The sequence below is a fragment of the Bactrocera oleae genome, chromosome 2 (assembly GCF_042242935.1).
Source record: "Bactrocera oleae isolate idBacOlea1 chromosome 2, idBacOlea1, whole genome shotgun sequence".
Classification (NCBI taxonomy): Eukaryota; Metazoa; Arthropoda; class Insecta; order Diptera; family Tephritidae; genus Bactrocera; species Bactrocera oleae.
In genome coordinates, this window is record NC_091536.1 from 24,368,410 (window position 1) to 24,392,834 (window position 24,425).

The 24,425-nt window shown below is 37.4% G+C and overlaps 1 protein-coding gene and 1 long non-coding RNA gene across 3 annotated transcripts in view; one reads left to right on the plus strand and one right to left on the minus strand.

The window, feature by feature from the left end:
- Nlg4 (Neuroligin 4) overlaps positions 1–24,425 on the plus strand; it is a 117,156-nt gene that overhangs the window by 35,773 nt on the left and 56,958 nt on the right. Inside the window, exons 3-7 of the mRNA XM_036377282.2 lie at positions 9,373–10,093; positions 14,815–15,032; positions 19,253–19,402; positions 19,753–20,186; positions 22,852–23,313. Of these exons, the coding sequence (XP_036233175.2) occupies positions 9,654–10,093; positions 14,815–15,032; positions 19,253–19,402; positions 19,753–20,186; positions 22,852–23,313 (1,704 nt within the window). The 5' untranslated portion in view covers positions 9,373–9,653. The remainder of the gene's footprint in view (positions 1–9,372; positions 10,094–14,814; positions 15,033–19,252; positions 19,403–19,752; positions 20,187–22,851; positions 23,314–24,425) is intronic.
- LOC138858008 (uncharacterized) overlaps positions 20,095–24,425 on the minus strand; it is a 29,489-nt gene continuing 25,158 nt past the window's right edge. For both annotated transcript variants that reach the window (XR_011397263.1, XR_011397264.1), the window contains exon 3: positions 20,095–20,220. This is a non-coding gene — a long non-coding RNA (uncharacterized lncRNA). The remainder of the gene's footprint in view (positions 20,221–24,425) is intronic.

Genomic DNA, 24,425 nt, shown 5'->3' on the forward strand with positions numbered 1-24,425 from the left:
AACTGTATTCAAGCGAAATAACTTTATTCGCATGCGGGTAGTTTTCATTGAAAGATTTTTACAGTATCGAGAATACACTATACTTTTTGCTACGCAAGCTACGCCTATTCCACTTTTACTTATTTGAAGAAGTGCTCTCTGTACACCTACAGTTTTTCTAGAAGTTTCCCTTCCTGTGGACCGCTACCATTTTAATACACGGAGGTGTGGCATGGTTTGTAGAGGAGCACCATGTTCTTATAGCATAAAAGGGTATGTATGGCAACGACATGCTATATTAGTCCATTCTGAACAATTTCTTGTACTATTGGCTTGGACAATAATCTGAGCCAAATTTCGTAAAGATATCTCGTCAAATGATTCCCCCACCTTTTTACCCCTGGGCATGGTTTTTCTCTCAAATCCAATCTCAAATAGAAGCCAATAATCTTATGAGTAATGCATGAAAAATCTGCTTCTAATAATTTTAAAGTCACGCAGCGAACTAATGTGGCACGGACGATGAGATCATTGATAAAGCCTCTGTGCCTAATGGGGCGTCTATCTTCATATTGCTTGGTTTAAATAAGCTTGATGAGTAGACGCCGAGGTATGTATGTATGGCATGTAGGAAGCTACAATGCCACCGCACATAACTGTATGTGCCACACTGTGTCGCCTCTCAAAGTCAAATATATATTATACATGCTGGGTTGTGTGAATTGCATAATGCAGAACGCACAACTTGCAATATCGTCAGCATCTTCATATCATCACCGACATAAAGATAATCCTCAATAGCAGCACACATTCGTTTCAACGACAATAACAATAACAACCAACAGCATTTCTTAGTTTTTGGCCGATTATGCGCATTTTATCACATTTTCTATATATTTTTCAAGCTAAAATCAAATATGTATGTGTGTTATACTACAAAGAGAATGCAATCTTCACTTTATTTGATTTTCCGTTCGTGTTTGCTGGTTGTTGCCAGATTCATCAGCGCCGCTTACACAAGGCCCACCAAATTGCATTTTCGAATAGCTGCCTTGGCCTCAGCCTCAGTCTGAGGATGAGCGCTTCGCGTCACACCAAGAACACAATCACCATCACACTAACGACTCTTGGCTGCCATGTTGTGGCACTTATGACCGTAAAAAGCGCCGATAAACATTTGGCAAATGACTTCCAGACAATGGAGCAAATGCTACTTCAAACAAAGGCATACACGGATGGCACTTGCACTTATAATAATGCTATAAAAGGGTTCGCAAATACTGTAAATGCATAATTCATGTAAGTGGTGCTTCAAAATATGCCACAAATTTATATTTCAAGAGGCGGTAGTTTTCCCCAGAGTGCACTTTCATCAACAATAACTTTTCTTTATGAACAATTCAAACTCATTGGACTCGGCACACAGTCGACGAGTTACTATGGCTGTAGCGTATAAATGTTGTTGTTGTCATTGTAGCGGCAGAAAACATCCCCGAAGTAATTTGGGGGAATACGGGAATACTGCCCAGTTACCAGTTCTTCGTCGGATAAAAACCTGGGTTCGTTTCGGTTTGGTTGACCCGACTGTCGTGGGCACGGTCTAGCGAATAAATAGGGCGCCGCTGCTGCGCTTCTGAGAAATCAAGCTTCAAATTAACTTCTTCACTTTTGTAGAGAAGCTCAAAATTATATAACCATCATCTTCCATATAGTGAAAGAATAGATGAAATAGTTTCCAATATGACTTTCATATAATGCACTACCCTCAAAGCATTTGAAATTAATTCGCTTCAATAAATTTCAATAATGTTATCATGAGTACAAGTGTATGCCTTTAATATTAAAAATAACCACTTATTTGAATTCCACCCGTTGTGAATCCTCCCCTTTGCCGCATTTGCAACTAACAGCCGCCATTGCATCTTCAATTCGCAATTTCCTTTCATATTCATATTTAAATTTGCAATTTCCTTCGTCCAGCTTGCAACAACTTATCTACTCAAAAGCAACTAAAGCGTAAGAAATTGCAAAAATATTAGAATTTCCTTTAATGCAGTAGCATCCCGTAGGAGCGTCACAATTTCCTAGCCTTCTTGTGCACTGCTGGTATTGCCACACGAAAAAAATTTTAGAATTTAAAAAATAAAATAAAAATAAAAAATGAAGGAAAAAAATCTTAAGAAAAACACAAATGTGTTTCTCACGCACCGATATGGAGCCTCTATCATAGCCTGAGCAGTATGGAAGCCGCTTTGCTCCGAGTGCAACAGTTTCGCCAGCAGTAAAAAGGCATAACGTAACAAACGAATAAAATTAGAGGAATGTCCCTAAAGCACTCGCGCATTATGCTGGTTATTGCAAGTCTTGCAGCTTTTTTTGCCATCGAGGAAATGAGATTTTTCTCGAGTGCATTTTTGCATTTTGCTGTTTTGGCTCTCTTTTTAGCTGCAACGACTTCGCTTTGCCTTGACTTGGCTGTCGTTCTGGCGTATTTTTGATAATTCTTGCTGCAGAATGCAAAGTTCAACTGCTGGGACTTTTCTTATACCATTTCACGCCACTATTCGGTGTTTTGAGCTTTCTTAGCGGCTTTAATTGTTGTAGTTGTATGTGTCATTGCGCGTTAGGTGCTCCGCATCGGCTTTTGTTTATCACGGTTAAGTGAAACGGTTATTTGTTGCTTGGTTTTTAGGCGTTTATTAGTCAATCCGGCTTTTGTTTACGCTAAAAAGTTGCATCTACTCACGCAAGGTTGCTTTTGGAAACTTCTAGCTCCAAGTAAAAAACAAATCTTGGCAATCTGCCTGTTATAACCCCTGCGCAAAGTTTTCTGTTTACTTCTTGAATGCGGTTTTCTGTCGCTACGTATTTTACTCCCGCTATTTCCAGCACTAACAAACAATCTTCACACAGCGCCCACTTGCCAAGTCGTAGCCAAGGCGTTTGAGAGATTTTCCCATACCTACATATATTATTATCGTATTATACTATTCTCTTCCACTATATCATCTTCCTCCATGCCACTTGGTTTTAATTCTTGGTAAAATGCCCTTTGCCTCAGCTATTCTCTCTTCTATCGCCTTCCGCCCACTTCTTGGTTTCTATATATTTTCTTGTATGTATTTACTTGTTATCATTATTGGCAGCTGCTTTCTTTATACCGGAATGCCAGCCCCACGTCTCTGCATCTAACATTGTTTATTCAACTTAAATAACCACACCATTGGCTTCTGGCACTCCGCGCCTTGTGCAAAACCGCTCGCCTTTAGCTGCTGTTAGCTCAATTTTTGGTCTGCTCGTAAATAGTTTTTTATTTTTTAAACCAATTTATTCTCATTTTCGCTGCCATCGCATACAGAAGTTGTTTACTTTATCGAATTTCGTTTGTATGTATGTGCCTACCTTTACCATGGCGCTGCCACTTTCATCAGTTACCCTCCCACATCTGTTTTATAACACTAACAGCCAACACACATTTTAGTCTCTTTCTTCCATTGTTTTTGATTTTGTTGTAAAATGCCCGTCGACTTCATGACTTCCTGCATTTCCTTGCTCCATCGCTTCCTTTCTCCGTTGCCCCAGCAGTCTTCAGTACTTTTGGTAATGACATTGTTTACTTAGCGGTCAATATGCTTGGTCCGTTCTTCCTCTCCTACAACATCGCCCTTCACACAAAACTCGTATTCTCTTTGTACTTGTATTTTATTTATTTTTCTCCAATTTCATTTTCAATAAAATTAAATACACTTTGTGCGCTATAATGTTTCTTTGATTCCATGGATATTGAAAAATATGTGAAAGTGTCTGTGCACGTTGCCTCCGAGCACAGGGGCGGTTTCAATTCAGTTTAAGGTGGACAGGCAATCCAAATATGGGATGTATGCAGTTAACAATATAAGAGAGCGGATATTGATGGGAAATACAGCTAAGGAGAGCGCGAAGCACATTCGAAACTTCAATTATAAATATTTGCAAAATTTTTTAGAAAACATCGACAACAATTACTATAATGCTCGGTCATTGCCCATATTTCTACATATGTATATATACACACAACAAACTCTTAATGAACTAATATTTCAGTTTAGGAAAAAGAGAGAGTGTTGAAAAACTTGTCTTATAGATGCTGTCATATCGCTAATGCATCAAGATGCAATGATTCCCGAGCACTTTTTTGTTGCATCGACTATGGAGAACTGTCGTGATCTCGTGCTATAGCTGAGTCTCTGAATAGTTCTATCTTTATCAATTTATCAAACGTAGCATAACATGGTGCTGCATTATTCGGGATAAAATCTGACGCGCTCTCGAATTCTATTAACCAATAAAAAATCAGATTACTTACGAAACGATTCACTCGGCGTTCTTATCGCTTTAGCACACCGAGCTCTAGTCTGGCGCCACTAATGTGAAGAAAATTCAATTTTTCTCGAACGCTGTATTGAAAGCGAGCGCCACGCTGCATGCAACGTGCATTGTTATCGCAGCTGTTGTATTTTTTTTAATGCTCTGTGGTGCGCTGGCAAAGTGGCAAGAAAGCATCCACAACACGCTGCACAATGAAGGCGAGTAAAATGAAAGCCAAAGCCATCAACGGACACTTAAGACAAACAAAGCCATTGCTAATCTGTAAAACTGCAATTACAGCGAAATGTCGCTGGAAGCGGACAGCAATGCGAACGGTTGTGAGGCTGGGGCAGACCAACAAGTACAAGTGCAGCTGCGTTGTGTTTTGTTGGTTTAGCTAAAGTGGCTTTTCGTGCAGAAAACAGCCATTGCCTAACTGCTTGCAATACTTGCCACAAAAAAAATTAAATACAAATACTACGCACACTCCCAAACACAACTCGATTCAACAACAGTTCTGCCGACCTCTTGTGTGTTGCTTTTCCTTCTTTAAAAGCAAATAATACTTTCTGCAACTGAGTTTTTGTGCTACATAAAAACTGCTAAAACAAAAAAGTGTTTATGCTCATAGTGCAACGCTTTCAGAACAACAAAAAGAACAACACGCTTTGCTCATACTGAAAATGTTGACTACCCTAGTTATGTAGCGTTCTTTTCATTCGACATTCGCTTTGTGGCTTTTCTACGCAATGAATTCGGAAGAACAACAAGCGAAGTAGTAGTCAAAGAGTAACAAGTGAGATTGAGCAGAGGGGTGAAGTAAAATCGAAAAAATAACAACTTTTTTGTTTTTTTTTTAGTTAGCAGGATCTTATTAGCTTCAGTAAATATTTTTTGCCATAAGAATACGTCTCAAGTTAAGTGCCGTTATTAGCCTGCCTGGAAAAATTTTGCAGTTGATTTAGCTGTGGCTTGCAACAGAAGAATTACACATGCCGCAAGAACTTGATGAGGGCAATTGTGTATTGGAGATGCCAACAAAAACAAAGTTAACACGGTAAATCTCAAAACTCTCTCTGCATAACCTAACGAATAGCCAATAGAAAATATGATTTTACTTATTTGGTGTCGCTTTCAAATACTTGGTTTCTCTGATTTATTGATTAAATTTAATATTTCCAGTTAAGAAAATTTTCGTGTAATTTTCACAACCCGTAAGAAACATATTCGAGTGGCTTAAAGCATTCAGTGCGTGCTGCGCATCCGAGAAACTCAGCAACTCTCACTGAACCAGCAATACAATTTGATTGAAGACCTTTCCAAATATACGTAGAAATTTCTCTTTTTCCCAAAAACAAAATATCCGCTCTGGAAGAGGCGCCATAAGCCAATTTAAACCATAAAATACATTCCCTATATTGGTTAAAGTTCAAAGACGTATATTTCAATGCACCATAACTATACCCGTTACAAGAACATTTTGTATAATATAAAAGGGTATACAAAATGTTTAGCTTGATTTCCATCGGTTAATTTGTACGGCAGCTATATGCTATAGGTTAAAGTTACCTTATCAAATGAAACAGTTTCCCATACAAGAACTGGATTTGGAGCGATCAGTTTCTATGGCAGATATATACTACAGTAGTCCGATATCGACGATTTCGACAAGTGAGCAGTTTCATGTCTCTCTCGAGTGGTTAGTTCGCGTATATACAGAAGGACAGACAACAGAGTGACAGAAGAACGAAAGTGGCTGAATCAACGCAGCTCATCACGATCATCATTAAAATACATTATGTTGAGAGAAAATGAGACTATTTTCAAGTGGATAATTAATATCATAACTGTCACAAGTCTTAACTTTAATTTCCATTTCAAAAATCATTAAATCTTGAGTCTCAATTTTTGCACAAAGATATTCAATACAACACTCATTTAGCTGGATTTAAGACTTTCAAATAACTTTTTTTACTTTCATCGAAGTTTTCTCATTTTATGAATATTTATTCGAGCTACGTTTTAATAGTAGTTTTGACAGTCTGTTTTCATCACAATAATAATAAATACTGCTACTTTAAAACGTGAGAAATCGCATAACTTCACGCGCGTTGAAAACAAAATAAAGAGTTTCATGAAACTGCAACTATGTTGGCGTCAATGGCCATGCTGAAAAGTATTTTGCATTTATTTTAATGCACACGTTTAGGCGTGCGATTATATCACACTTCACACGATGCATGCAACATACCACGTGCCACAAGGCTGCAAGTGTTATTCATCATTAGTCAAATGTGTGCATTTGTGTGTGTGTATGTTTGCATACGCGGATGCTCCTTCATGCAGGCCGTCGCTTCCGCATTAATGTGAATAGTTTTTCGTCGCCTAGAAATATGTTATGCTACAAAACATGACCGTAACGCGTACGCTTTGCTATTATTTCAACTTTTTGCGTTTGTTGCCCATTCGATGCATGCCGCTATACTAGAAGTGCGCATGTGTGTATGCGCTTTTGTTGCTTTTCATGTGCCAGCAGTTTTTACGGTTTGCCGCCTACCTTTGTTTTTCGCACTGCTTTTCCTGCCTAATTTAAATTTTACGCTATTACCAAACCAACACATAGCCGCATGCCACATGCCATATGCTGCATGCCGCATGTGTGCATGTTTGGCTAGCGAATGCTTTTGTATGCTCGCTCGGCATTGTCTCTGTGTTGGCGCTAGGCACCATTTTGTTTATTCACACACTTCCACTGTGTCAGCCTGCTGTCCCCGCTTTTGGCTCTGGCTGCTGCTCTGCTCCTTCTAGGCTTTATGGTAATCATTTCTATTTTTACGAAAAGTTAACTAATATGTGCATATCCCTTACGGGCACAAGAGTAATATTTTTAATTTTCTATTTAGCATATTCATAGCTCATGGTTTGCCAGGAGGCATGGGTGTTGGCACGCGAGTGTTTGGTTGTTCGGTATGTTAGTGTAAGTGCAAAAGTGCTCTTTCATGCATGCAAATTTTAGGTGCAAATGAATTAATTACCATTAGAGGCTGCTTTTACTCGGCAACCAGCCGAAACTTTTTATGGATTTTGTTGAGATTTCCGTACTTTTAGTTCGGGTCATTGCACGCAGAGAATTAAAATGCAACAAAAACAAGAACAAATGTTAATTTCGGTTGTACCGAAGCTATAACACCCTTCAAAGTTAAATTTATTATAGCATAAAAGGATATAGAAAGATTTTTATCTTGATTTTGATCGTTCAGTTTGTATGGCAGCTATATGTTATATTTATACGATCTGCACAATATCTTCGAGTTATAAACAGTTAAACAATAATATGTATCTACTTTCGTGAAGATATATTTTTAAATAAAAAAATGTTCCATACAAGAACTTGACTTTTATCGAAAGGCTGCAAAACAAAGCTACATCCTTTAGCGGTCCGACAAATGAAAAGCTTCTTGGAGAAAAACGAACATGTACAAAATTTCGGAACGATATCTCAAAAACTGAGGCACTAGTTGCGGGACAGACAAACAAACTTCGCGTCTTAACTTAATATACCCTGTTCAGCGTACAATTTATCGAAAGTGACTCTGCTATTGAGAAAACTTTTGATTAACTCTAAATATTTAATTCACTTTGGCATAACATATTTAATATGTGACTTAAAATGCGATTGTCCTTACAAGTTTTGTCTAAATACGTATTCCTTTGCGACTAGTGTTGCGTAGTAGAGAAAGTTAGCGCTGGCCTTTATTTCCTTATATAAAGACTCCTGCAGCCACTGCCACAGAAGACGCTGGAAATGGTGAATACACTTAGTCTTATTTGTAACAAATGATTTTGTACAACACATGCAGCCAGTTCTCATAGTGCAATATTTTATTACTAATTTTTTCTTGTCTTTGAGGTCTTCGTAGCAAAAGATTTATTTACTTTAAATTTATCTTTTCAACTAAGGAATCCTTCAAATGCCCCAAACGCCACAACATTAATGACCTTAGTTAGCTAAAAAGTTTGTCGGTATATTTTGCTCGTAGACCATCCAGAGGCGAGTGTGGCGTTTTCTACCTTGATCACTAAAAAACAACAACAACAAAAACTAATTACAATTATAACTATCGTTAGTAATTATAACTTTCTATTTCATGTTTATTTTCATCGAAACAGTGGAACCACATTATTACCAATAAATTCTCGCTGAAAACTTCGGTTAGTAGCATATATTTAGGGGCGCACAGCAAAGTGTAGCCTTGGTGTATGCTGCAAACTCTGCATATCCGCATTTATCTAATTATCTGCAGGTTATTAGCACTTTTTCTTATATTAAATGGCAAAAGTTAGACATTCTATGGCACACCACAAAGTATGAACAGTTTGAAATGAAACAATGCATCACAGAATATTCATACATTTTTATGTTTGAAAGAGGTACATAAAGCGACGAGAATGCGCTGCTAACGGGCTCTTCGCATTTAGAAACTCACATAAATTTATGATTGGCTTTTGTTGACTTTATAACAAAGCGGTTTCACCACTTTTTAATAATTGCACTCAGCCTTAGTTATAGTGTGAATAAATCACATTCGTAATTTCGCGGCATTAAACTGTGAACATAACATAACGAAACGTTGAGCAAAATGTGAAAACTAGAAGCAGAAAATTCTCCTTTCAAAATTCTCAATTCAAGAATAGAAACTCAAATATAGAGACAAAGACTTTGCTATCTCCTCAATTTTAGTTATGCCTTAAGGCTCACGGATTAAAACTTCGGCAAAGCAAGGAGCTGAAAAGCAGAGAGCTCAAATAGCCGAACTGAACTTTTGTTTTTGATCTCTTCAGCATGTATTTTGACTACTGAATAAACTCTTATGATAATTTATAACTTATTGGAGATGTAGGCCTTAATCTTATTAATTACGCACTTTCCCTAGAAATTTATTAATATTTATATATTTACACGCAATATTGTGCACTTTATCTGCAATAATGCTTCGACTATAAAATATGATATTTAAATAAATATATTTTACTTTCCATTCTTAGGACAGTCATAGCCGCTATCTGAGTCACACAACAACAGTTTCGAGAACAAAACTGCCAATTTTCCCAACCAACAAACAAAGCTAAAATTGATGCATTTGAAAAAATCCCAAACTATTTTCGGCCCAAATCAGACTTTCAGTCAGCCAAGAATAACAACAACACAAAAATGCAACTCAGCGTTAGACTAAAATTCAACACACCGCTTAGATAAAAAAAGCTTAAACGCCACAACAACATTAGCATAGCCAAAAACAGCGAACCAAAGAAGAAAAACTTTCGAAATGTTTCAAGACAAGCGCGCGCAGCATGCGTTTGAAGCGCGCTTTATTGAAGAAAAACGCATCTATACTACAACAACACACGCACGGATTTACGAAAATATGACCAAATTCCGAGCAATGCACAACACTACAAATACACCTAGCCGAATCAACAAAGCTGGTAAAGCCACTTGTCATTTAACGAACTTCACCCAGCGTTTGCTACATTTCATGTTGTCAACAGTCGCTGCACTGTTGGTGGCGAATGTATTTTTACCGCACTTGGCCGAGGCCTCCACACTGGAGATCTATAAAAACGCGCGACTCGGCCATCGCATTGTACAGACCCGTTATGGGCGCCTACATGGCCTAATCTTACCGTTGGATAATTTTCGCTTTCTGCGCTCGGTAGAGGTGTTTCTTGGCGTACCATATGCGACGCCACCGACAAAACAAAACCGGTAAGTTCCCACTAGTAAATAATGATTAAGAATATTCGTAATTAATAGCATTTAGCAAGTCAAATTCTACAAATGTGTACTTGTACTTTGAATTTAATGATGATAAACCCAACTTTTGTCATATCCATCACAGTTGGCACACAAATTCACTCGTTGTTAATACATCACACACTTTAACTGCGAATCTGCAGATTTCCAGTTCTCATCCTTTTACTAAAATTACTTAATTTACTCAATTAACCATTACAATCACAGTCCTTAAGATAATGAATAAAATCGTTGGTATTCTTCGGTTCTAATTCATTATTTTTGCTAATAGATGGCTTTAGTAATCTGTATCTCGCGTTTTAGATGAGCAATAAGAATTACAATATTGTATTAGAAAGACAAGATTTCGTACAAAAAAACATCTCAGAGAGTTTTGTGATTGTATTGTTTGAACACGCGTCAAAGATGGACACCAGTAAGTAGAAAATACGCCATATTTTAAATTTTTTCTTCGATATATAGTGTTTATGGTTCTGATACAGTAGAAGGCAATCATGCGCAATTTTTGTTTTGATGTCAAATATGCAACACGCTTGGAAAAAACAATTGACGAAAATATCAATACAGTCCAACAATCATATAAGCAGTATTCGGAATGCCTAGGAGCTAAATGTTGCACAAAAAACCATTTGGTACCATTTAAATAAGTCTGAAGATAAAAAGAAGCTCAATGTATGGATGCCACACGAGTTAACACAAAAAAAAGCTAGTACAATTACATACGCCAATTGCTGCTGGGTCGCAACAAAATCGATCCCTGGAAACATCAGTTCATTAAACAAATATGAAATTTTACTTTCAACATGAAATCGTGACATATTTTTAAGCCAACGTTGTCAGTGTTGGTTGAGTTCAACAACAATTTTATCAGATCAGTAATATTTTCAAACATATTTTTCTCGTCTTGTCAGCATCAATGCCTGTATGTGGGAGTGTGAGTCAATCAACAATCCATCAAATTTTACGCGCTTCTTTTATATTTATCGCCTGCATTTATCTCCTGCGGCGCAATGGAATTTAATATAACTTTATGTGAACAACACTCCTCACACCGCAGTTGCACTTCTGAAAGCAGGAAGCAACAACTCAGCTGGTTTCCCGTGTAGTAATCATAAAATAACACGATAAAGCCTACTTTCAGCTTTAAATTACCCGATTTATGGCAGCTCATTTGCATGTTAAAGGCGCATAAGAAAATTTTATATACATTCACTGAATGAGTATGTTTCACCATTTCAAGCACTTTCGCGAAATCTTCATTATTCTACAGCATTTGATGAGCGCTCTGCCATCTGATTACTGGAGAAATTTTGCCAAACAAGCAGCGCGTCTACAGCCACAACCCACAATGAGGCCGAAGAAATCATTTGCGAAAATAATGGTCCGCATTGCAGTTGTATGTTAGTTGTTGTTGCAGTTTTTATGTTTGCGAAGAATACCTTTAAGAGCATTGCGATAGGTTTGTGTTGAAGTGGTGAACTTTCTGAGATTTTCTTCGAATGAGTGCAGCGACCACAATTAATTTGTTGTATAATGCAAGCATAATGATAACAATAACAGCAAAATGTTGCATGCAGAAGTGCGCGGTTGAGAATGTCCAAATGCGACAGCTGAGTGGAGTGAAGCGTGTTTTAATGCACAATATAAGCGCCGTTGCTGTTATTGTTGCTTTATGTTTGTTACAATTGTGCAATAAAATTGTAATGATAATTTCATAATGAAATGCATTAAAGTAAACTGTATCCACACCAGAGGCGCGAAGTGAAACTGAGAATTTAAATGCGAATTCATTAGAAATTGTCGCTGCTTACAGGGACACGGAAGACGCAAAGAGCTAAACGTTAATGGAAAATCCTGCTTATGCGATTGCATTTAAATCTTATGTATATATATAAAAGAGAAAGTTTGTATGTATAGCAAGGCGTCACCGAAGTTCGCTAGTTATCTTTTTCTATTTCTTATAGCATAAAAGGGTATAAAAAAGTTTACCTCGATTTTGATTCATTAATTTAAGTATTGTAGCAGCCATATATTATAGTGGACTGATCTGAACATTTTTCTACACAAGAGTTTAATTGATAGTATTTTTCTTTGCAACGGTAAAATATTTGAACAAAATGTTCAGATCGGACCAGCCAGTCATGTTTATATACATATATATGCTATTCAGAGTACATAAATGGGCTTTTATATATCTTTGTGTGTGTTATCCGCTTACTTGCTGAATAGAGCTAAAAACATAATGGCATTGCAATTTGTGAAAATGACAAAAGTTTTGCAAACTACCAAATTCGCAGCGAAATTTATGCGAAAACAATCGTTAGTGGACTGACAAGCCACTATTTCACACCACCTCACTAGTAGTCGTCCAACACGCTGCCATTGATACCTTCTTCCTCTGCGTCTCACTGTTTTTGTATTTCCCACAGGTAATGAAAAACTGCCAGTTATGTGCTTAAACCAATGCTCATGCCTAGGTTGGCCTTTCTGCGGCCTGCTGCCGCAATCAAAACAAATTAAATTAATTGAAGCGCTTTGACAGCTTGTTTGCCTAAAAGTTTGCCACAATTTTTACTCCGTTTTACGTGTAAGGACCGACTTCTATGTCAATAAGCAAGCACAATTAACTTCCAGCTCACACTTCTCCCTTTAAGCGACTTAGTGCTGGCTTAGCGATGTTTTCGCTTCATTTCAGCTTTCGCCGCACCGCTCTCTTATTGTAGTTGTGAAACAGAAACAGCTGTTGTTAAACTGTTATTTGCTGTACTGTTAAATTATAAAGTGAACAGTGAAAAAACACACCAAAAGTCTGCCATAAAAAAATATATATATTATAGATACACAAGGAAGCACGGTAAAAAAAGTTGAGAACGGAAATTGCAGAAGCACCTAAAGCGTAATGACAACATACACAGTATGTAATCCCGAATATTTGCCCACGGTAAGCAAATGTGGTTGCAACAACAGAAGTAATACGAGTTGAGATATAATCCAAAACTTACAGTAAGGCGCACTCACAATAAGCAATTGGGTGGTGAGAGCGAGAGCGCACGAGACGCAATAAAACATTTAAAAAGCTGCTGTAACATCATCGCAAGCAATTGCGCTGAAACTTTTTATCATTTCTCATTTTCTAAGCAGATCAACGGCCAGTGGTTGTCATGGTCACCGCGTGGCACGACTCTAGCATACGCCCCGACACATAATGCACAAAGTGGATGATGATAACGGCATTACGTCAGAATATCAAATGTTTTGAATATTATAACTGCTTTCCACTTCATCAGATCAGCGCACCGCACCGGTGGGCTGAAGTATCCCCGTTGGAAGAGCGTGTCCACCAGCGCTTATACGAACTTTATAGAGAGGTAGGAAAAAGCACTAGTGCGGTGTGAGCACCGAGGAGATTAAGAGGAATTTCCAGCTGGTTTGTTGTTAGGTCTGCTTGGTACTCACATTACTTAAAACTCTCAACGCAAATTACTTGAGGGTACAAACAATTCCGCCGGTCCACTCCAGTGTGACCTTAAGGCGATTAAAAAACCTGAAAGTTGTTAATAATATGCTTAATAATTGAAAAGAAATAATTTGGCAGTGGATGACAAAGTTTGAAAACCAACAAAAAAGATGTGTAAATAAAAGAATTTATTAATTTTACAAGCGGTCATCAAAACTAAAAGTATTTAAGAGAGTTATTATTAGAGAGTTCTTAAGCACATTTGCTAGAAAATGTATATAAGAGGTAGCAAATTTTGCAGTAAGGAAATAACAGAAACGGTTTAGAGCATATTTTTCTATAGTTGATAAGTTAGTTTTTGACACCAGTCAGACTTTGAATTGTGTTTTGTTAATGAAAATATTTTTAGATTACAATTGAAAGTGAATTCACTTCAAGATTGAGTATTGTCGAATGGATGGCTCCTCGAATGCATGGCAAGACTTCAGTCAGATCAGATATCGGATTGCAGCTAGATAAAGCCTTTAATCTTTCTGTTACTTCAAACGACTTTGACAGCTTTCATTAGGGAAATTCTACGAGTTAAACGCATTCTTGGCACAGGAATAAAAAAAATTTTTAAATTTGTAGCGCCACTCATCCACGTGCGCCCTAATTACGTGTGGCAAGACTGCGACAAATGCTTTTATCTTTAATGTCTCTGAGAGTAGGGAAAAACTTTCCAATGTTATTGAATAATGTGCAATGAAATACAGCTGCAATAACAAATAATTATGTTGGCGCCAAAAAGAGCTCTATCCACTCGTTCAACTATGCTAATCAAGCGGTAAATTGCTTAGTCAAATTTGATGGCGAAACTTTCGCCAAACAGCTGTAAAAAACAATAATAAAAGTAATAAAATTGGCAAAAATTAAAAACTGGTAGTAAAAATAAGGAAAAATACGCGGAGGCTTCGGTATGTGTAAACTAAGGTGATGGAAATTGCAGCGCTCATTTCTCAGCTAATTAATTTATTTGATTTCCACTTCATCACTAGCAGATTAGTGCTGCAACTATGCATGTGTGCATTGATGTGCGTGTGTCCGAAAGAAAAGGTTCGCCACTTAACACCAAATTTGTGATCAATCGCCGTAATCTATTTTCTTTTCAGCCTCTAAACATGTTTTTCAATTCTAATGCGCTTTCTACGCTTTTTTCTCTTTCGATGTTGCACAGGTTTAGTCCGACACGTGCACCCGCACCATGGGACGGCATACGCATTTCGGACAAATACAGCCCGGTTTGTCCGCAACGCTTGCCGAATATACAAAACGAGACAGCGGCGTTGGAAAAAATGCCCAAAGGACGCCTGGAGTATTTGAAAAGGTTGCTGCCATATTTGGAAAATCAATCAGAAGACTGCCTCTACTTGAATATATTCTCGCCAAATAATGGTAAGTCACCACCAGTCAGAAGTAGAATGTCAGGGTTAGCTAAGTGGCTGTGCGATTGTTGGATGGCAAACGTTAGCGGCAAAACTTTTTTATGCACTAAAAACTTTTTAAAATATGTTGTGTAAAAAAATATATATTGAGGTAATGGGCTTTACGGGTCAATCAATTCGAAGGTATTATTTCGATGGTTGTGGCCTTATTGATGCAAATGAAATTAATTGTAGCCACACTGTGGACACATAAATAGCATGCACGAATATCGAGGAAAGCGATGAACGGATTAATGCGTAATGCCAAAAATGTACGAATTAGGTGAAGTTTTTGGTATTCAATGAAAGTTTAAAAAGCAAAATCGACTGAAAGTAAGAATATTTTCAAAAATTTTTGGAGTACTTAGCCATGCAATAAACTTAAGATCTAAAAAAATAGCTGCTTCAACGCATATATTCAACAATCGGAAATTGTAGCTTTCGCCACAACACTTAGCAACTCAGCTGAAAATAAAAAGCTTTTATAAAAAACACTTTATTAACTTAATCGCACTTTGAATAAAATAACGTAATATTACATGTGTTTTCATGCACTTGTTACTTAATTGCCGTTATAAATTGTATAGGGATAGAATATGTGTAGCCCATGGTAACCATACATTGATATTTTTACCATATATTTTTTCGCAAAAACATTCATAAAAAGCGCCAATAGTTTTTACGCTTAACCAAAACTTCAATTATGGCCTGGAATTTTATTTTTCTGCATGTCTTTAATACGCAACACTTCAACATAATAGTACGGTTACCAACGCCTGTTTTGTCAATACAGCCACAATTGACGCGCTAATAGCTTTTCTTTGGCGTGTTATTTCACCCAATTAAATACTAAATAATTAAAATTTAATTGAGCACATTCATGGGACTAATTATATCGAAACCATGATATATTCATATGAGATAAAATTAATAGTTTATTGATTTGAGTGAATGCATGTACAATACTTGTATAGTAAAAAAGCAAACAGAAAAGCAAACACAACGGGAAACAAAAATCGTTTACCTTCCTACCCTTCACAGATACATTTTTTATACCATAAAAGGGTATAAAATTATCTTTATCTTAATTTTGAATCAATTGTTAATTTTGTTCAGTTTATATGACAGCTATATGCTATAGTGGTGCGATCTGCACAATTGGTTAGGTGATTATAGCGATGCCTTGGATAATAATCTGTGCCAAATTTTGTGAAGTTATCTTATCAAAGAAAAAGGTTTTCCTTACGAGGACTTGAGTTTGAACGATTAGTTTGTATGACAACTATATGTTTGTATGACAAAAATGCAGGTTTATATACAAATAGACGGACACACATACATGGCTAAATCAGCTCAGCTCATCATGACGATCATTTATATATACATTTGATTCACTTAACCGACGTTTTCTTCTGTGTGTTATAAGCTTCGTGGCAAATTTCAGGGTTATTTTTGTTTTTTTTATAAACGCAGGCAAATGCCGATTTAGTTTTGAAAATCCAGCATATTTCGGATTATATTAAAATATCACTGGATGGAAATCTCCTTGACGGAGCTTCTTTCGATAACTCTTTTACCCATTATTCCTTTTTCTTCCAGTTACGTTTTTCTGTTGCAGCATATGTCTCATAGAGTTATGTTTTAAAAAATTAATGGCTTTCATGTTGCGATTTTCTTAAGACCGTTTGACGCACTTTCCGAACCTAAAATTGTGTTGTGTTAAGTTATATATGTACTTAGTTTATAAGCGTTAGTGTTTCAGCTAAAGACAGCGACGTTTACGGCTTTCTTCAGCACATCGTCTACCATTACATTCTCTAATTGCTCATATTTATGATTTAACTTTAGCAACAACATCAGAATTCTTACTTAAGTCGCAAATATTTTTGGTAAACTACTCGTAAGCTGGCATTCGTGCTAATGCCATATGACGTTGCAAGAGTGTCGTGTGGTTTGTGGTCCGTGCGTGGATGGCATTGCTTATGCAGCACGCAACAACTTAATCGACTCGCTCTAGCTTCATTTGTGTGTGGTTTACAAAAACAACCGCAAATGTTGGCGGTACCACAATGTGTTGCATGCTAATACAAGCGCCATTTCAACGCACAGTTATTTGCTTACCCGGCAACATTTACCGGTTTCGGTGCTCAAATACTTCGCACTAGCCACATGCAACATTGTGCGCTAAAGTGCACTTTCCCGTCTTTCTTGGAGCATGTTGCACTAACACAACGTTATCTAAGTACTCTCACATTTGTGTGTGGCTTGTGTTCCATCGCACACTCGTACTCCTCGTGTTTTTTTTTTTTGTAAGAAGCTGATTTAATTCTTATATCGTTGCATCATTGTATGTGCACTTATATTGTGGTTTCAGCAGCGCTGAACTCAAAATTTTTATACTCTCGAAATACGCTGAAATACCGCAAAGTAATCGAGAGAGCTGTAGGATCATCAGGATAGATACAATATTTGGAACGATCAGGATTACGAAACTAATTTATTTCCTTATGCCCGTATATCCGTGAATACGAGTATGCATGTATATTCTAGTAAAACAACAAATTTGATTAAAATCGTACTATAACTTTATAATACCATGTGGTTGTACAATAATTCCAAAGAAGCTACTTGGTGGATCCGTTGGCAGTTGGAGGTTAGGATGTTGATCCTAACAGGGAAACTCACTAGAACAGAACGCCAGACCATTATGGTATTAAAACTCGAATAGATTTGATCATAGCGACCCGCATAAATCGATACAGCGAAGGTATGACTACCGAGATATTCCAACCTCAGTTTTGCAAAAGCTGGACAGTGGGATAGAAAGTGCCTGAATATTTCTCACACCTCACCTTCTTATATACAACTTTCACAACTTGACTATTCTAGCCCAGAAGGATTTCGTTGTCGCACAGAAGCTGGTCGTCGATCAATGCCTGCTACGCGCACACGAGAACCATAGGTCCAGCGGTAGAACGCAAGGTGACAACGGAGATTCAACTCGTTTCTACTTCGATGTGAATGTGGGCGCTTGTTAGCACATCAGCTTACCAGTTTCCAGCGATTCTGCTCTGATCAGTTACCAGTTTATAACTTTTCCAGCCTTTTCTAAATATATTACAGTAATCTACCATTTCCCTTCGATTCTAATGCATGCACCATGCTACCATGTTTTGCGTATTTGCAGCTGTTAGTTTGAAGTCCTTTTGTTCATTTGAATTCACAATAAATAATTAATAAGTGAAAGAGGTGATGTTATATGTACTTGTTCTTTTTGTTGCGAAACTCAACAATATGTTTGGTTCATCAATTATTTGTCAAATTACGTACACGGTTACTGCTCATAGTGGGGGGTTCCCGGTATTAATTTTAAACACATTCAAAGCTTATTCAAAGCCGAAGGTTATCGGGGGCTCTGAAACCCGCATACCGACATCGCCGAAGAATGTAAAATAAAACTAAACTAAGAATTAAAACAACAAAATTAAAGGCAAAAATGAAATCTAAAGAAACGTGTGCAAAGCATAGGAAATAGCAAAGAGAGTAAATACCTTGAAATGAGCATGAAAATAACGCGCTTAAGCATTAAATGCTTAGACTACGCGTTGAACAGTGGATGGGCGGGCCACATCCGGCGAGCAAAGCAATAGAAATTAAGCGCATAAATACAACAACAAACACATTTTTGCTTGTTTGCCACACGAGGCTTCATCTCGCTCTGTTTCTTCGCATTTCTCTCGCTGTTTATTTTTATACTTTCGAATTCATGCTTCTACGTGGTACGAATAAAACAATAGCAACAGCGAGCACGTAAATACGAGTAGATTGTACGGAGGATGTTAAACGCTTCGAAGCGGCAATAAGAACAAGCAAACTCAACGCAAGCGGCTACATTAAATGGTGCTTAAAGCGTTTAACTGTATTTGCTCTTGAATTTTTATTTTCTAATTTTACAACGAGTAAATATATAATATTTTTTCTCTAATTCCACATTTTACCTGTAGCTAAGTCAGCTAACTGTAGCGCTCATTGCCACAGCAACACCGTTATCTATGCGCCAGCTTAGAGCCACATGCACCCACACATACCTATACCCATATATATTTTAGTTGCTCCAGTATTTTTCCATCTTTTTTAATATTCTCACATTTATTTTTTGATTTGCCACAACATTGGATTGGCGTACTGCAGCGGGCGCCAACGAAAAGAAATTGCCCGTAATTGTGTTCATACACGGCGAATCGTTCGAGTGGAGTAGCGGAAATCCTTACGACGGCAGCGTGTTAGCGAGCTATGGCGAAGTGGTCGTTGTAACGCTTAATTACCGCTTAGGAATTCTTGGTGAGTACATGAGCACAAGGAAGCGCTTGAGCTTAACTAACAGCACTAAAAGCGGGCATGCACCGACGCTTCCGAGTTGCGCACGAAACAAAAGGTGCAATAATGGTGTGTTGGAGAGTACTAAAATAATCTAGCATAGCTAGCGGAAAATATATGGAGCTAATAAAGTGCCGGCGTGTTAAGTTAAATTGCTACAAAAGCAGCTACGCAACAACGACAAAAATAACTTAAGGGCAATAACCATAATTTATGTTGATTTTTGTTGTTGTTACTTTTTATTCTTCATCGTATAAAATTCATTACACATATTTTTTCATCGTTTCTCTCTTTTACTTGCGATCTCGCCGCAGGCTTCCTGAATGCTAACCCGAATCCGCAGGCACACGCGCGTGTTGCTAATTACGGGCTCATGGATCAGATGGCCGCGCTGCATTGGATACAGCAGAACATACAGAAATTCGGTGGTGATCCAAATGCGGTCACCTTAGCAGGGCATGGCACTGGCGCCGCATGTATCAACTTCCTCATGACCTCGCCAACCATGGTGCGTGGGCTCTTCCATCGCGCCATACTCATGTCCGGCTCGGCGTACTCGTCGTGGGCGCTGGTTGAGGATCCCGTGTCATTTGCTATCAAGTTGGCCAAGGAGGTGAACTGTTCGATACCGGAGGATTTGAATAAGCACCACGAGCAGATAGTAGATTGCCTGCGCGAAGTGCCGTTGGAGGATTTATATGCAGCGGACATACAAGCGCCGAGCTTTCTGACATCCTTCGGACCATCGGTAAGTTACGAAACCAGCCAAGAACAGTTAGGTGCTGCAATAATAAATAAAAACGGTATCCCGTATACTCAATGCATTTTCATACGCAAATGCTTCTTTGCACTCAGTTTTGATTTTAACTTCCATTCTCCCATTTATACTCTTAATAATCTATAATAAATATAAATAAAAAATAGGGTAGCAAGAAGCCAAATAAGCTGCATGTTAGGCTATATTGAGCGTCTTTCTTCATAAACTTAAATTTTAGTTGGAAAACGTGCATTTTAATTCATTCATAAAGGTTTAAATATTTTTAAAGAAAATATTCACAATTTCGAATTTCAATATTTTTCAAAAATATTCACAATTTCGAATTATTATTATTTTTTTTTTTGTTGTCAGAAATATTAAGTATATTAAGTAACTAGAAGAAAAAAATAATGTGAAATATGTTTTCTGAATTCCGAAAAAGAAATATTAATACTGTATAAGAAATGTGTTTCGAACGCAATTATTACCAATATTTCTACATATAATAAAAAGGAAATTAAGAGTACCAGGTTCAGCAAATAAGTTTATAAATCAAATACTACAGAAAATACTTGAAAAACTTATCCATAATAAATACAATCAATTAATAGTTTAGCCTTTTCCACATGACAGCCAAATTGAGGTCAAGTGTCGTAAGCAAACCCACTTGCTGGATGGGAAAATCAGACAACAGGATATTTATATACTTATTTATGTATGGAACCAATATACGAGTACACGCAGAGAGTACTTAAATTTAAAATGAAGCGAAAAACTACATATCAGATCAAGCCATCTTTGCCAAAGGTTAAAAGCAAACTAAAAGCAACAAACACCGACGAACTTCCACTCACAACTTGTGCTCACGAAAAGCGAAGTGCCCTCGGCTGGGTTGAGTGTGTATGCGTGTAAATGACAGCTTTCAAAATTGACGACCTTTTAGTGTTGACGTTAAATGATAATAGTAGATGAAAATTGACTAAAATGTATGTATGTAGTTCTCCAACAAAAGGCACAAGATGTTCAACGCGATTGTGAGGGCGATAACGTATAAAAAAAAATGGAAGAGCATTTCGGGGAGCACATTTTGCATACACACTTCGTATGCACGAATGTGTGTGGAAGGGAGCAAAGGCCATAGCAATGAACAAAAAGATGCAAATCTTTGTTGGATAGGGGTCGCAGTTTCCAGAAAAATATTGTCGACGACGAGACATTAAGCAAAAGATCGGGGGTGAAATGAAGAATGTAATACATATGTATTTAGTTACTACTTTTGTGTTGAAATGAATTTCAAATGAGAGAGTATACATAAATTTAAAGACCGAAAATGAGTTTTTATATGTGTACTCGTACTGTTAGATGTAACTTTGAAACACAACTTTCTTTATAGAATATTATTTTGACAGTAAGACCGAAAGACCAAATTTCGGAATGTTAATAATAATTTGAAAAAACACAAGCAATTGAACGTATACAGTATGACGGGTGCTTGTTTACTTTCTACTTGATGTTATGAAAATTAGGTTTTATCTCTCAAGCTTTATAATATCTACCAAATTTCTGATATTTCTATTGACTCACTTTTCATTTTCACCAGAGAAATTTTTAACGCTTGAATCAAACACATACATTTTAGTAAATAGATGTGAAATTTCGGTTAACCCAAAAAGATCCTTCGAAATGCAGAAGATATCTATAACTTTTTGATTTTAGACAAATAATACAATAAATATTGTTTTAACCTCATTTCTCTCTGTTTCCGTAAAACATATTGAACTTCGTATTTTTTATTATTTCCTTTTTTTGGCGGCGTCTATTAAAACATTCATTATTTGTGACAAAAATACATTTAGACATTCTAGTGGTTCGATGATTTGCTGTTTCAGTCCTTCATTTCCTCTTTGTCTGCGCCTGGGGACATTTTCGCGTTATCACTTGGCGGCGCGTCAAATTATTTTCACTTTATCATTTTCATAAGCATTTTCCAAACGAAAACACTAAGCGCTCATCCCGCAGTCTCCAAGAAAATAAAAAATGTAAAGAAAAGAAATAAAGAAGTACTCGTATATATACTAATGCAAGAGGTTGGACAAAGCATCTCTATTAAGTGCAACGTTGCCAACCTTTTCATATAAAAAAAAAATATTTCTTATTTATGTTCGCACTTCCTTTTGTTGTTCTCTAGCATCACCCATTATTATCGGAGTGAAAGAACATTCTTCAGACACTTAACCCGCAAAACATGCCTCTTGTCTATAACACTAGACATTCCCTTGTTATTGTTGTAGCAATAATGACATTCTACACCGCGCGTTGCTGTATGCAGCTGACTTTATTGCTCAATTTCATTTACTACATTTATACGACAGTTGTTTTTCTGTTCTTTTTGGCGGTTGGTTTCGTCAGGGCTATCACTGTTTTATGCCTACGCCTATAGCTCTAACAAAAATACAGCCCAACACACGCACACGCACGCAAGAGCCCGCGCAAAGCAATCACACTATAGTTGGAAAAAAGTCTGATCGACAATCGAGCTTCTAAAATAATAAGTTACTATTTACGCATTTCGTTTTCCAACTGTTTCCGCCAAACTGACATTCAGCCAGACTCACCTTCTCTCCTTCTTTCATCGCTTTTTTCATTTTCAATTTAGGTTGATGGCGTCGTTATACGACCCGGACACTCCAATTTCGATATCGATGATTTAATGATGCGCAGCGCCAAACGCGCCTCAACAGATGGCGGTGGCGGCGGCAATGGATTCTTTGGTAGCAGCGCTTACACAGGTGGCCCGGGTGGAGGCAGCAGCTTTCGTGGTGGAGGTGGCGCTTCTGCCAACGGTGGCAGCGCCAATGGCGGCAGCAGCTCTGCAGGTGGCGTTTACTACAGCGCGTTAACGGCAAACTATGCGAGCATGAGCAGCGGCGCCAACCTCGGTTTGGGCGGCAATGGCGCCCACTATGACGTGCTTTTCGGTGTGGTGACTGGCGAATCCATATGGCGTTTCAGCGCACACGACATTCAGAACGGTTTCGAGGGCGAGCGACGCGATAAGATTATTCGCACTTATGTACGGAATGCCTACAATTATCATCTCAATGAGATTTTTTACACGGTAAGTACAGAATCAGTTTGATGCAATGTTCAAGTGCTAAAGAGACCAGCAAAATGTATTCTTTTACCTGTATTTTATATAAAATTCACTGTAATTAAAGGTAAAAGCGGCTGTGGATGCGATAGACATCTTATTTAATTAAACATTTTATTTTTAGTGAGAAATAATTTTTTTTTTCGTTTCCATTGAAAGTTGCTATGGATATAACGGATTTTAATCAACACGTAATGAAAAGCACCGTTTTATTATACATAGCGTACCTACTTTTCATATAACGTTATTTTCAAACAATTTTTAAGGCAGCTATATGCTATAGTAGTCTGATCTGAATAATATATTCAGAGATTGTAACGTTTCCATAGGCAATAACCTGTGCCAAATATCTTAACAAATAAAGAAGTTTTCGATGCAAAAGCTTCATGGATCAATCAATATCTTTGTATGGCAGTTATATGTTATAGGGGTCTAGTATAGCCGACTCCGACAAATGAGATATTTCTTGAGCAGTAGAGGACGTGTTCAAAATTGCAGATCAATATCTCAAAAAATTTATGGACTCACGTATACACAGACATACTGAATGGATAAATAGACTTAGCTCGTCATGCTGATCATTTATATATGGAACCAACGGTCATCGGCTCACTTTCCTCTTCGCTTTGCACGACAAGCATTATTGTTAGAAATTCGTCGGTTAACCACACTGTTATTATTCTCAAGCTTCACAAAGAGATATGCCACAACGAAATGTTGCTTATGGTAGATGAACAACAGCGATTTTTAATAGTCAACCAACTTCCACAGCCACTCTACCTACCTACCTACTTCCACAACACATATGTAGGGGTTTCAGCCAAAGTCACACCACCTTTGGCGATGGGAATTTGCATATGCACATATAAGAATAAGCAGAGCTGCAAAATTAACTGAAAAATGATAAGTGAAGATGACACAACACTCTTAAACCACTAAAGCCGCAAGAGAAACCGAAGAACGTTTTCATATAAGCCAAAAATTTTAATGAAAGACACTAACCAAACTCGGCAGAGACAACCATCTGTGGCAATGCTGCTAGTAAAAAGAGTACTCTAACAATATTGTGCTAGCTATTG